This window comes from Pelobates fuscus, chromosome 6 (assembly GCF_036172605.1).
Source record: "Pelobates fuscus isolate aPelFus1 chromosome 6, aPelFus1.pri, whole genome shotgun sequence".
NCBI lineage: Eukaryota > Metazoa > Chordata > Amphibia > Anura > Pelobatidae > Pelobates > Pelobates fuscus.
In genome coordinates, this window is record NC_086322.1 from 112,251,563 (window position 1) to 112,266,785 (window position 15,223).

Here is a 15,223-nt window from a genome sequence, read left to right on the forward strand (position 1 = left end):
TGACATAGCATTTGAAAAAGTAGACAAGCTAAGGTATTAAAAGTGGGGTATGTTTAGTCTTTTTTAGTAGCCACTTAGTCACAAACACTGGCCAAAGTTAGCGTTCATATTTGTTTTTGTGTGAAAAAAGCAAAAAAAACGAATATTTGCCCATTGTTTGTGACTAAGTGGCTACTAAGAAAGACTGGGCATACCCCACTTGCAATACCTCGGGTTGTCTACTTTTGCAAATGGTATGCCATCATGGGGGTAATTCTCATTCCTGGGCTACCATACGCTCTCAAAGGCAACATAACCAACCTGGGGAATTTCAATGTGAAAAAAATGAAATGCAAGCCTTATATGTGACTATCTTTCCAAAACACCATAAAACCTGTACATGGGGGGTACTGTTATTCTCGGGAGACTTCACTAAACACAAATATTAGTGTTTTAAAACAGTAAAACATATTACAACAATAATATAGACCATAAAAGTGCCGTTCACTTGTAAAAAAATGCGAAAAACGTCACTTTTACTTAAAATATCATCGTTGTAATACAATTTACCAGTTTGAAACACTAATATTTGAGTTCAGCGAAGTCTCCCGAGTAAAACAGTACCCCCTATGTACAGGTTTTATGGTGTCTTGGAGAGTTACAGGGTCAAATATAGTGCTTGCAAATTAAATTCTCTGCACTTTCTCCCTGTGTTGTCAGGCATGTCAATCAAATTTTAATTAATCAAATCACATAATTACGTTAAAAGATTATTTCAATATACGCGTAGAATTTTATTATATATGCATTTATAGGTATTTAAATTCTACGTGTATACTAATGTAATCTTTTATGTAAATAAATATATATATATATATATATATATATATATATATATATATGCGGTTATTTGTATTTTATATATAGATAGATATATATAGATTGTCATTCTAAGTGTATTTTGTTACACACATATATATATATATATATATATATATATATATATATATATTAATAACAAAATACAGTTAGAATGAAATTAAAAATGCATATATAATTTATATTAAATTTTGTTTCAATATTTTAATTTTATTTATTTATTATTTTAATTATACGTATTTATATATAATATATATACATATTATATATATGTAACGTCATTCTAAGTGTATTTTAATATTAATATATATATATACTTATATTAATATTAAAATACACTTTGTATGACGTTACACACACACATATACATATATATATATATATTTATTTTTTTTTAATTTATTTTTACACATGTTTTATTTATTTATTTTTACTTTTCTACCAGAAGGGGGACTGTCTGATATTTTAGACAGTCCCCCTGCTGGCAGATCCATAGCCAGCTATAGGGGGCAATGTGATCGCTCTTTGAGAGCGATCACATGGCCCCCGGGGGCCTCATTTGCCGGAGGGGGGCTGCCTGGGCTCTCAGGCAGCCCCCCAGAAGAGGATCGCGGTGGAGGTGAGTACACCTCTCCTCCGGGGGGCTTAAGCCGTTACGACATACCATGCCGTCGCAACGGCTTTAAAGCCCATTTAATGCGGGACGGCATGGTACGTCGTAACGGCGTTAAGGGGTTAATTGAAATGTATTCACACAGGAGGCAGTTGCAGGCTCTAGCAGGCAATTAGTAGAGCAGGAGGCAAGAAATTGTAAATTGAACACACTGTGCAATAAGAGAAGCTAAAAAGGTATGTATGTAAGAAGGCTGTGTGAGTCTCAGCAATGGGAGATGAGGCTAGGACTACATGAACAAAGTGTAACTTCTACATGGCAGAAAATATAACAGTGACAATGCAGGGGCATGACATATACAGCAAAACCACTTCATTAAGCTTATGTGTTGGTGTGTATCGTGTCTTTTTAAGCATAACTTGAGTGTGGTTCAGTGAAATTCCAAGACAACAATTAGGCATTTTTTTCATAAAGATTCTTCAAGATAAAAGTTCTACTTAAACAAATGCAACATATACACATTCAACTTACCCTGCATAGTCAACATCCCGTGGATAATTAATTAGTCTTAATCTGTGTTCTAACTTTCGGATGCCACCTTTCACATCTCCTGTTGCCATAACTTTCTTATTTCAGTGTACAGGTAAAAAAGTTCAACTGCGATCTACAAGGAAAAAGAAAAACATTTAAATAATAAGTTCATAAACGGACAGAACAGGTGCGTAATACTTACACCTCCTATAACAGGGTGTGGCAGCCATAAGAGGAATTCATGGAAAGGTGCGACAACACATAGGTAACTAGCAGGGGGATGCGCCCGGGTTTCCCAAGCCACTACATAGCGCTAACGTCATTACTTTGCACCATAGGCCTCTGATACCCTTACTCCTCCTCCCCCTTAACCCTCTTCCTTTACCCTCTCCCTACACCCCTACTACCCCACTCTTTTGTCCTCTAAACTATAACCATAAAAAAAAAAAAAAAAACAGTTCAAGATGGAACTTACCATCAGATGGCATACAAAGGAATCTGCTCCTTACTCACTTTTGTCCACCGCAGCAAGAGCCCAGCAAACTAAAGTTTACATGTAAACGACATGTTCTAATTCAATATACCCTGGCAAATGTTAACCGCTACAAATACATCCAAATGTTGATGAAATGTTGATGTATATTTTTCTATGTACACGAAATATGAAATTACATTTTGAACTTATAAATAAAGAATTACAAAAAAAAAATTATAATCAGTGCAAAATACAATTTAAGATTTATTTTCAGATATTTTGGAAAGGACTCGAACATTTAAGAACATTACTATTACAATAAAAACTGCAAATAGTTTTACTTCCTCATCAGTGCATCAAATTTAGTAATTGTGTACAGATACTGGTAAAGCACTGCATTCGTGTTTTAAGTGTGTGCAACGATTTGACATTTCAGCCACCCAAACATTTTCACATATCCACATAAGCTACACATATTGGAAAGCAGCATAAGATCACTTTTCACAGTTAAATAATAGTGATTCGACCATCAGTGTGCCAAAGTATTTTTTCCTCACTGTGTAAACTATAATAAATATGTCAGCTCATGGAATTCCCAACCACAGAATGATTCTCCCATATTAAGACCTTCACACAGAGTGATATGTGAGGATGGTCACAAAAAATGTTCTTAGGAGCAATAATGCTTTTAAATTTTTCAGGCCTAGGCCCAAGAAGGCCTTCACATTTATTTAATTTTTTGTAAAGAAGGTTTGCAGATGGTGGAGACCTGCATCTGAAACCCTCAAGATGAAATATAACAATTCCAAATTTGCAAAAAAAAAAAATGTAATTAACAATATAAAAAGAACTCTGCAGGAATGAAACAAGCTATATAAACCTAAAATCAACTGGACCTTCACTCCATGTATTATATATACTGGATATTGCAAAGAAACACTGCGCTAACATTGTAAACATACATTAACGTAGCTCTATATGGATATTCAAACTGGAAAATAATACAAGCTATTACAATGTGTAAATTGCATTACCATTTATTCAAAAATAATTGCCATTAAACATTTACTCAACAATATTGTCTCTCAGACCAGGTGAAATTTGTCTTAAACCGTCAGACCCTGGACACTACAAGGAGATAGATCGATTTGATTCACAAAATTAAGTTAACGCCTTTACTGCTCCTCTTTAGATGCAGAGAAGGCATTTGATAGAATCCTTTCGGACTTTTTAAGGGAGGTTGTGTCACGATTTAGTTTCCCAGTACCCTTCATCAGAGCAGTGTTTGGGCTTTATTGTTCTCCAACGTCAAAAGGTCCCTACTACAGGATTTCTTTCTGATAGTTTAGCATTGTCGAATGGGACCAGACAAGGCTGCCCGTTTTCACCACTCCTTTTCGTCCTGGCAATGGAACCCTTGGCTGAAATGATACGCAACTGTACAGAGATAGAAGCTATTACAGTTCTGTGTAAAGAACATACGACTGGTCTCTATGCAGATGACATGCTGTCTTTGAGAAATCCGATGTCTCTAATGTCAATCCTGCAGGAATTCAGCGAAATATCCTATTATAAGCTAAACACTACTAAAACTCAAGCCCTTGCTTTCTTTGTCCCATGGTACAAATTGAACACTTAAAAGAACAACTTCAACTTTGACTTACATTTCTTATTTAGGTATTAATCTATGCAAGAGCCTGTCTAAGATGCACGATTGTAACTTGGGTAAGTTTTGGACCGCATTTAGGAAAGAATTGGAGAGGTTGGTGTGATTTTGAAATCTCCTGGATAGGTAGACTAAATTAGATTAAAATGAATGTAATTTAATATTTTATTAGAGCAATCTCGCCCAAGATTCCACTGTCATTTTTAGGAAAGGTTCATTCTGCCCTTCTGACGTTCATCTGGAATAAAAAAAACCAAGGCAAATTAAATTTGCTATACTACAAAAGTCCTGGATTAGTGGAGGTATGGGTTTACCAAATGTTATTCAATACTTCCACGCCAACGCGGTTGCTGCCTATAAATTTAATCTTGACTCGGAATGCTTTCAACGGCTGCCTTCACCTCGAAGACCCCACAATTAAAGCTTGGGATACTATTTTTAGGAAAATTAGACCTCCTCATTATGGTCTAGAACAGCGTTTCCCAATTGGTGTTCCGCCGTAATTTCGGCAAACAAAATTGCTGCCGCGATTTGGTCCGGTCGGCTGCCGCTGATAATTGAGGTGGGCGGCGAGGGAGCACCCTGCTCAGCTCCCTGCGCGCTCCGCAGTGATGCCGGAGCCGGAATATGACGTCACTCCGGCCCCGGCATCACTAAGAGGTGCACAAGTGATGTTCAGCCCAGCAGCCCCACTGGACCCCAGGGACTGCATGCTAGCCGCTCAGCCCAGCAGCCTCACTGGACACCAGGGACCGAACGTCAGTTGCTCAGCCAAGCAGCTAAGAGTCACTGAGTGTGTATGCGTGCTTCTCAGTGAGTGTATATGTGTGCTTGTGTCAGGATGAACCAGTGGGCCAACACGCAGAATTAAGTAAAACACGTAACAAAGACAAGCAGTAACAACGTATTACCGGGCCTTAGAATGGCCGGAATTAACGTAATAGAATAAACAGTCATGAGCAGAGGTCAGGAATACAGAAAAGAACAAATACGGTAAGAACAAAGCCAAAGGATCAGGGATACCAGAAATACAGGAAGTCAAGCCACGCCAAGATCAAAAACCAATAAACAGAATCAGGAACGCGCTCTCGGATAACCGACAAGATGGAAACCACGACAGGGCACTGAACAACTGCAGGTTTGGGTTTAAATAAACCAGTAAACCCTGCTATTGGCTGATTTGGGCCCCATGACCCAGAACGTGTGTGCATGGCGAAAACGTGACGCTGAACGTTCATGTCACTAGTGGGCGCTATTATTAAATAGTGCCGCCTTGCAGCGTCCGGCGTCCTTCCTAACGCTGGACCCGGCTGCTGTATTAAGGACTGCACAGAGGGAGAGGCTCTGGAGGTAAGATGAGTAACCTCTCCTTCCTTTAGTGTAACCACACCGATCACATGCTGTCACATCGTGATAGTTTGACCGCTCTGATCTGGTGTGGTCACACTGAGGTGCCGATCAGGCACCGTGACAGCTTGTCAGTGAGTGTGTGCGTGTGTCAAGGTTTATGTATGTGCCAGTGTGTGTGTTTCAATGTGTGGATCTTTACGTCTGTGTATATGAATGTGTGTGTATGTGTCAATCTTTTTATATGTGTGTGTTTTAATTTGTTTGTGTATGTATGTACGTGGCATACATACAGCAATCATATGTGCAATTAAACACCATCCCAGCAAACACGTATATGTGCATACATCACAGCAATCAAAACACCAACACAACATGCAAACACAAACATTACATACAAAAACACCTGGATTCAAATTTCAAATTGCCAAAAAAACATGTGTGGTTCCACGTTGTTAGCGAATTATGCCAAAGGGTTCCACAGCAAAAATTAATGGGGAACCCCTGGTCTAGAGCATACATCAATGTTAAAGATAGAGGTTTCCGATATTAACGTAAATTACGGGTCATCTCACTCTATCACACACATAGAACATTTATTTGTTTCTAATATCCTTTCTTTTTCTCAACTGAAAAATACATATGACCTAGACAAATCGGATGAAATAATGTATGATTGAATGATTCCATAATGGATAGATGTGGCCATTCCGGACAGGATCTGACTAACTGTAAATTGGCCATATCTCTCTTTGAAAAAATATATTTTTCAGATTCTGCTCGGAAACAGGATTTCTGTTTGCTATAATTTGTTAGCTGGAATGGTGAATAAAAAGTTTGAATTGATGATCAAGTGGGAAAGGGAATTTGAACCCACTGAATGGTCAGAGTTTGCATTGGTCTTGAAGGGTATCACTTAATGTTTATCGCATTTGGAATCTTACTATAAGATTCTCCATAGATTGTACATTCCTTCCTCTAGGCTTTTTAAGCTACAACTGTCACTTACCAATACGTGTTGGAGGGAGTGCAGCCATGTGGGTTCCTTACACCATAAGTTTTGGACATGCCCAAAATTGCAATCTTATTGGGACATTCCATCTTTTAATTAAAACTATCGATGACTCCGTAATAACTTTAACTCCTGAACTCTGCCTGTTTAGGAACATTTCTTGTAATTTACCAAACCATAAACGGATCATATTAGGACATCTTTTTATCTCTGCTACTATGGATCTTCCAAGACATTGGAAATCACCTTTTGTCCGAGAAATTTCTTAATCTATTGTTTGATAATATGAGATGTGAAATCAAACTTAGACCACTATCTGATACACGCAAATTTCTATAATATGAATGGGATATTTGTTTGGGAAAAATGTCAGACAAAAAAATATAACTTAAAAAAAAAAGTTACCTGCGCTCTTTCTACATCCCTATGTATTTTTAAACACATGGAGTTTTTTTTAGTTAACTCCAATAGCCATGAGAGGGTATGCCCACCTGCAGACCTCTTAGGTGGGTCCTAACGCTAACCATTTACCTTGCTTCCTTGAGCTTCTGGCAAAGATATCTCTAATGAGATAGAAAGGGGTATTTTTTATATACATCCCTACATGCTTATTAACCCTTAATAGGGAGCACATGGGACGGGCAGCAGCATTGTATCCAAGCTGTGTGATCCAAAGTGAATACAAATACAAAGAAACTAGTCCTGCGCTCAAACTCCCATTACTCCTGGGCGGCAGCAATGACCATAGTACATACACATCAGCCAAAATACATATAGTAAAAAAACAAAGAAAAAAAAAAAGTTACATGAGCTCTTTCCACACCCTATGTATTTTTAAACAAATGGAGGTTTTTAGTTACCTCCAATGGCCATGAGAGGGTATGCCCACCTGCCACGTCAAAAATATAACTTACATATGTGACCCCACCTGACCAGGTATCGATATTTAAGATGTCATATTCAGTTTATGACATTCAAAGTTATGTTGCACCATGATAAATCATTCTCATATTATTACTATATTTCCGTTTCCCGTTTAATCCTACGATATCATTATGCCCCAGTTTTGGGAGGGGTTTGTGTTTCAATTTTTTATTGAACATTTATTATAAAAAATGTAAAAAACTTTTCAATAAAAACTATTTGAAAGAAAACATCATAGCCATGTTGTATGGAATAATGCAAATATCAGAACTGGGTGTCTGGAGGCATCTAGACCATAATAGGATAAGAATTTGTTTTCCTCCATGCACATTTCTCTCTCCTTTTTAAACTAATTGTGATCACTTTCTTATCCTCGTGGTACTCTCCATTACCTTCTTTCCTGCTCGCCATCAGCTTTATTTCTCTTAATCTCCACTTTACTGCACTATTTTAAATGCATCATAAAACTATCTCCCAATTTCTGTGCAAGGGGGTACCATTAGTCTTAACCTGCAATAATATCATGTAAACTAATGGCCTGCTCCTACGGTCAGCAGAGACCATGCTCTCCTCTAGTTCCCCACAGGTGGCTGCATCACAGTGCCACCTAGAAGTGATGTCATGTCTGGATAACCGGACAGGGATGCTGATACATTGAGCTGTAGATGTTCTGGAGACTGTAGTGTCCCTTTAAGTAAGGTCTTGTCATTTGAAGCTACCCCATTGTAGGGGACACATTTTGGTCTATTAGTCAGGGCTCCATGCCATAGACTCGGATAAAGAGCCTAAACAGACCTATTTGTATCATAAGGTCTATGCTTTAACTGCGGGTGGGGGGGTCTTGGTCTGAATGTGGATGTTTTCTAATGAAGTCTATACCCTGTGTCATGGGGGTAACAAAGGCATCCTGTGAGATCAAACCTTTTAAAAGTTACATCTAATTGAAAATAAAACCAGTGTGTTTTCATGCATTCTGCTTCACACACAGCCAGGTGAGGTGTGGCTAGTGCTGCATGAACAGAAACAAAAAGTTATTTAACTCCTAAATGGCAGATGATTGAACAATGAAACTTCAGGGGCATGATCGATATAAAAAAAATGGCTTCATTAAGCTAAAGTTGTTTTGGTGACTATAGAGTCCCTTTAATGTAATAATAAAAATGCAAGAATGTCAGTTCTTTGAAGAGAACATAGCGAGTTGATAGTATAGTTACACAGGATATATTTGATTTTTACTTAAAATTACCTGTTGGTTAGTTCACTTGACTTTACATTGGTATGTTTAAGCCTTTTGCTAAATGATTCTGTTCCCTCTGCACTTTGGTTAATTAATATGTTCCATTTTATTATATAATATATCATCTCAGAAGCAAAGTACAGGAAAGAATCCAAAATCTCACAAAAGAATTTCCATTAATCTCACTGTTGGCTTAGTACTTTACATCACTTACTCAGTCCAAGAGAACAGAATCCATATGTTTACATTTTTATTTTTAATTATTACAAACACACAAATATCAATACTTCTAGACTGCCTACCACGTCTCGTTCATAAAATATATAATATCCAAGAAATCATATTTCCACAACTATCCAAGATTTCTCAGTTTGAATTGCAAATGAGCACAGCCGGGCATTGTGTTTCAGACTTCATTGCTAGCCTTAGCAATTGGACACCGTTTTAACCCATTCAGGACGGGTGACGGACGAGGTCAGTCATCCTGGGGATCCCATTAACGACGCGTGACGGACCTCGTCCGTCACGCGGTAAAATTAACCCCACAATCGCCGCAGTGCCGGCGATCGCGGGGTTAGCGCTGTTGCTGGGTGCCTCCGAGTCAGGGGCAGACCAGCAACAGCAAATTGCGATGTCCCAGCACATGTGATCGCTGTGACAGCCCGTCACAGTGGTCACAATACTGCTGGGATATCTGATCCGCCTCCCTCCACCTCTTGTGGGTTTGTGAAGTGGAGAGACGCGGATCGTTGCAACATTGTGTCCCAGAAGAATAGTGAATATCTATTAAAGGTTCCTAATCCCTTTCCCCTTTATTTAAAAAAAATTAACCCTTTTCATGCTGCTTGATCAATATACAGGTCACAGTACTTTACTGTGATCTAATTTTTTTTTTACACTTAAGGGTTACATTTTTATTTTTTTTTGTAACCCTAAGGGGTTCAATTTTATTAATTTGTGATTTAGTTAGTTGGGTGGGTGGCATTTAGTGGTAATTGGGGAATTTAGTTAGGGGTAAAAATAAAATAAAAAATTAAGTTTTAGTTAAAGTTTTCTTAGCTGTGTTAACTGGATTAACAATGTTGCGAAAGTATAGCGCAGAGGAGGCTTATGCCCTGTTAGCAGCCGACTCAGAGGCGACCGACACTGCCTCAGAGAGTGACGCAGGGAGTGACGCAGGGGACAGGGACTATGTGCCAGATACTGCAGGAACATCAGGGGAAATCGCTGATTCCCTTAATGTTCAACATGGCGCAGATGACTGGGTACCCCCTAATCATTTTTCGCCAGACATCCCAGTGTTCACTGCCAATCCTGGCATACAGGCTGACCTGTCTGGCTATAATGCGCTGGATTGTATGGAGCTGTTTTTGGGGGATGATATTTTTGGGGAGGTAGTTACCCAGACGAATCTGTATGCGGAGCAATATCTTGCATGCAACCAAGACTCCCGAATCGCCAGGACAGAGAGATGGTACCCAACCAGTGTGCCAGAAATTAAACAATTCTGGGCACTGACAATGTTAATGGGGATAGTTAAAAAGCCCACAATTACAATGTATTGTACTAAAAATCCTATTTTTAATACCCCCATTTTTTTTCCAGACAATGCATAGGGAGAGATATGAGGACATACTGCGTTTTATGCATTTTAATGACAATATGAAGTGCCCCCCAAAAGATAATCCGCAGTATGACCTTCTTTATAAAATACGCCCTCTAATTTCCCACTTGAATGAAAAATTTGCCACTATTTACACCCCCAAAAAAAAAATTTCAATTGATGAGTCCCTCATGAAATATAAGGGAAGACTGGGATTTAGACAATACATCCCATCCAAAAGATCCCGGTATGGGATCAAATTTTATAAATTATGTGAAAGTGGCAGTGGCTATGTATACACCTTCAGTGTATACGAAGGAAGGGATAGCCACCTTGATCCCCCAGGTTGCCCAGATACAATAGGGACAAGTGGGAAAATTGTCTGGGACTTAATAATGCCCTTACTTAACTACAGTTATCACTTATACATTGATAACTTTTATAACAGCATCCCACTCTTACAAATGCTGTACTGTTTTGAGACCGTGGCCTGTGGCACTATAAGGAAGAGTCGCACAGGTTTCCCAAAGGCTCTAGCGGAAAAAAAAATAAAAAAAGGGGGAAACAGCAGCTCTCTGCCAGAATGAACTGCTGGCACTCAAGTACCGCGATAAAAAGGAGGTTTTCATCCTAACTACCATCCATGGGGAAAACACTCGCAGGGTCGCAGTTCGTGGCAGAGAGGAATATAAACGGGTGCCAGTCTGCATGCAGCAATATAATTGGTATATGGGGGGAAGTTGATCTGTCCGATCAACTAATGCAGCCGTATTTAATCATGCGCAAAACCAGGGCACAGTATAAAAAAGTGGGCATATATATAATGCAGACGGCAGTCCACAATGCCTTTATTATTTTTAAAAAGGCAAATTTCTGAATCACACCTCACATGTACATTTTTTTTTAAAGTAGACAACCCAGGGTATTCAATATGGGGTATGTCCAGTCTTTTTTTAGTAGCCACTTAGTCACAAACACCGGCCAAAGTTAGCATTTATATTTGTGTGTTAAAAATGCAAAAAAACTATTCTGAACGCTAACTTTGGCCACTGTTTGTGACTAAGTGGCTATTAAAAATAACTGAACATACCCTATTTGCAATACCTTGGGTTGTCTTCTTTTGCAAATGGTATGCCATCATGGGGGTAATTCTCATTCCTGGGCTACCATATGCTCTCAAAGGCAACATAACCAATCTGGCAAATTTCAATGTGAAAAATGGAAAAGCAAGCCTTATATTTGACCCTGTAACTTTCAAAAACACTATAAAACCTGTACATGGTGGGGGAGGGGGGGGTGCTGTTATACTCGGGAGACTTCGCTCACCACAAATATTACTGCGGTACGCGCGCCTGTTGCGATCCGTGCGCCGGTCAGGGTTGGCACGCGCGCCGGTCAGGGTTGGCACGCGCGCCGGTCAGGGTTGGCACGCGCGCCGGTCAGGGTTGGCACGCGCGCCGGTCAGGGTTGGCACGCGCGCCTGTCGCGGTGCACGCGCGCCTGTCGCGGTGCACGCGCGCCTGTCGCGGTGCACGCGCGCCTGTCGCGGTGCACGCGCGCCTGTCGCGGTGCACGCGCGCCTGTCGCGGTGCACGCGCGCCTGTCGCGGTGCACGCGTGTCTGCGTCTCTCGCTGTGCGCGCGCCTGTCTCGGCACGCGAGCGTCTGTCGCGGTACTGTGTGGGCTCACGCGGCTGTCATGGGGTACCAGAAAAAAAGATTCATAAGTAGTGACTAATGGGATATAGCAAAAAGTATATGGATCTAGATCCAATATCATAAATGAGTCTAGTAAATCTTCAGAGAATAAATGCTGTCCAAATATAAGTTAGAGTAGAGAGTAGGCAGTAAGAAATCAATAGTCTGTTATATAAAAAAAAAAAAAAGCTGGCAATTTAAAATTAGAAAGCCTCTCTCCCTGGTAAACTAAATAGACAGACATAGGAGCAAAAAGAATAGAAATGTTTTATAGTATCATACTAGAACAAAAAAGTGCCCATAACCCAGGATGAAAAAAAAAATGCCCAATGCCTGTTTCGGTGCTATATAAGATGCACCTTCGTCAGGGGCCAACTGACTACACCAACACATGACACTCTGACCTGTTTTATACCTTTGATATGTAAGAGCTTATTAGGCAACAATTTATTATTTGATCACTAGATCCTGCGATATATCTATCTGTCCATAGCTATTTTGTATAGTGGTTTTCCACAGCACTACATGTATTTCCAGGAGATACATTGAGTCTTAAAGGACCACTATATGCGCCAGGTCCATCTAGGATTAACCCTGCCTGCTATAAACATGTTTACATTTGGGTTAATCCAGCGTCTAGTGACTGTCTCATTGACAGTCGCTAGAGGCACTTCCGCGCTTCACACTGTGATTTTCACAGTGAGAAGACGCCAGCGTCCATAGGAAAGCATTGAGAAATGAAATGCTTTCCTACGGACTGACTGAATGCGCGTTCAACCGATGACGTCAGAAGAAGGAGGAGAGTCCCCCAGCGCCAACAGAGCCCGGCGCTGGAGAAAGGCAAGTGTTTAACCCCTTCCTACACCGGCGGGAGTGGGACCCAGAGGGTGGGGGGGACCTATTAACACTGACATACACACACTCACTGACAGACATACTCACACACTCACTGACAAACACTTAAACACTCACCTCCCTAGGATCCAATGGGGGGCAGCTCCTCACTCCTCCCGCCTGCCGTTTAGTATGCCGGGGCCGGAATGACGTCATATTCCGGCTCACGGCATTACAGAGGGCGCGTGAGGGAGGAGTGAGAGGCTGCAAGAACAGCCTCCCTCGCCGCCTTCTCCTTCCCCCCTCTCCTCCGGTCACCAGGATTTTATGGCAGAGCAGGCACCGGTCATCAAGGTAAGAAGGTGCCTGCTCTGCCATACTGTTACAGGGCTCTTCTGGGCGCCCCCACCTTCGGGTGCCTGGAGGAGCGGTCCGGTGCTGAGCAGGGGGGTGGCTCTAGAGCCGCAAGCCCAGCGCTGCGGCCCAAGACGGGGTGAGCCCACCAGGAAATTCCCAGTGGGCACCCCCCAGCAGGACGGCGCACAGACAAGCTCTGACACGCACAAGCTTACTACAGACAAGCTTTGACACGCACAAGCTTACTACAGACAAGCTTTGACACGCACAAGCTTACTACAGACAAGCTCACACACACACACACACGCACACATATATAATATGTATTTATATATGACTCAATCATCAGGGGTGGCAAGACATAGCCGTACGTATTACATGTGACAATACGTGGCGCAATGACTTATGGGGCTGGCATAGAATTTTTTTCCAGGTCTGCTTTGTATCACCAATCCGGCCCTGCCGCTGTCTCTTCCTTAGATCTTAATGTTATCTCTCACACATTCTCGAGAGCACAACAGTGACATCGGTTTCTTGAGCAGAAAAGGACAACCTGGAAGAGGATAGCAACACACACACAAGGGACTGATTCAAATAAGAAATCCCACCTTTGCCTGCCCCTCCTGGCATGCAATGTCTCGGTCAGGTGGATTTGCAAATTATGCAAAGTCCCCAGACAGTAAAAGTTAAAGGGACACTCCAAACCCATAAAGCACTTATTATTAAATGCTTTACGTCTGAAGAGTGTGTCCTTTTTTTTATTTTACAAAAAGTGTACATTTAAATAGAAATTGTCACTTTCATAAATTAACCTTGTTACACCTCATTGGCTGTCAACTACCCCTGTTACTTCCTGGTTTGTTTAGCTCAGTGATGCTAAACTCAAGAGGCATGCAATTGCCCAGAGCATCTGCCTTGCAAAGACTTCTCCTCCAACGGCTTTGGGAAGACTGCAATTGGACAGACACAAACACTCTGGGCGAGAAACAGGTGTGGGATTGAAAAGGCTGCAGACAAGAGAACTGCAGCTTTTGCAAGCAGTCTTCGTATACACGCTAAATAAAAATATTTAATAATTAAATGCTTGCATGGTTTAATATGGGAGTATATTCACTAAGCAGTGATATTTATTCATATTTTTTTATATATGGCAGTGGGGGATCCCTTTAAACAGTGGTTTCTATGGCAGCCCAAGCTACCTCTTACCTTTTCTGGCAGAATGAGGTTGTCCATAGTTGTCCACACTAATTTTCCTGTACCTGTGAATCTTTTGTTGCATTTTACTAAGATTGTAACAGTACTATGCGATTATCGCAAATATTTATAACATTACCAGTACAACCTTGCTATATTAGATTATATTTTACCTTTATGCATCCAGCTTTCTAACCACTAAAAGGCATGCACACGTACTGCAAACATACACATGATGAGAGAGATAAAGGACTGTGAGAGTTGTAGCCCATAACAGTAGGACTGCCAAACGTTATTCTGTGTGTGTTTATTACTGTACTCACTGCACTAACTGGCTCCATGTACAATGTATCTCTATACAGTGACTCTCCCAATATACAGTGTATTTCCTTACCAGCTGTAATGAGTGAAGACCTGCACTATCCCTCCAGTCAGCTCATAGATGGACTCCTGGGCACACAGCACTCACACTCTGCGAGTCATAACAGGCAATTTGTCCTCTGCCCTCTTACTCAGCCTACACAGAAATTAAACCTCCCGCCATTCCCACGAAGATAGACCGCTCTCACAAACCCGCGAGCGCGCGCCCCCAACGACACCACGGACGTGCGCGCCTCCGACAACATACGTTCTGTCATTCAGCTCGACTACCCCGTCCTAGACATTGTCATCTAAACACCGGCTGTAGAGATGGGGCTTTTGCCAAGTCACATAACATGTATCAAAACTGTATATAAGCCGCTAGCCGGCGTTTGTATTTGTAAGGGTGAGAAACGTGACTGACGTTACCGCTGCTTTGAACTGTGCCAGGCCAGCTCCGGGCGCTGGTGACGTCACCTGTCACTCTTTCTGCCAGTGTCTCCGACGGTGCAGGG

General features: G+C 41.1%; 1 protein-coding gene across 1 annotated transcript in view; it reads right to left on the reverse strand.

The window, feature by feature from the left end:
• The window catches only part of CEP44 (centrosomal protein 44), a 63,696-nt gene extending 48,780 nt beyond the window's left edge, over positions 1 to 14,916 (reverse strand). Inside the window, exons 1-2 of the mRNA XM_063458163.1 lie at positions 14,743 to 14,916; positions 2,003 to 2,135 (exon numbers count right to left, since the gene is read on the reverse strand). Coding sequence (XP_063314233.1) covers positions 2,003 to 2,091 — 89 coding nt within the window. The 5' untranslated portion in view covers positions 2,092 to 2,135; positions 14,743 to 14,916. The remainder of the gene's footprint in view (positions 1 to 2,002; positions 2,136 to 14,742) is intronic.
• Positions 14,917 to 15,223: the final 307 nt, after the last annotated feature.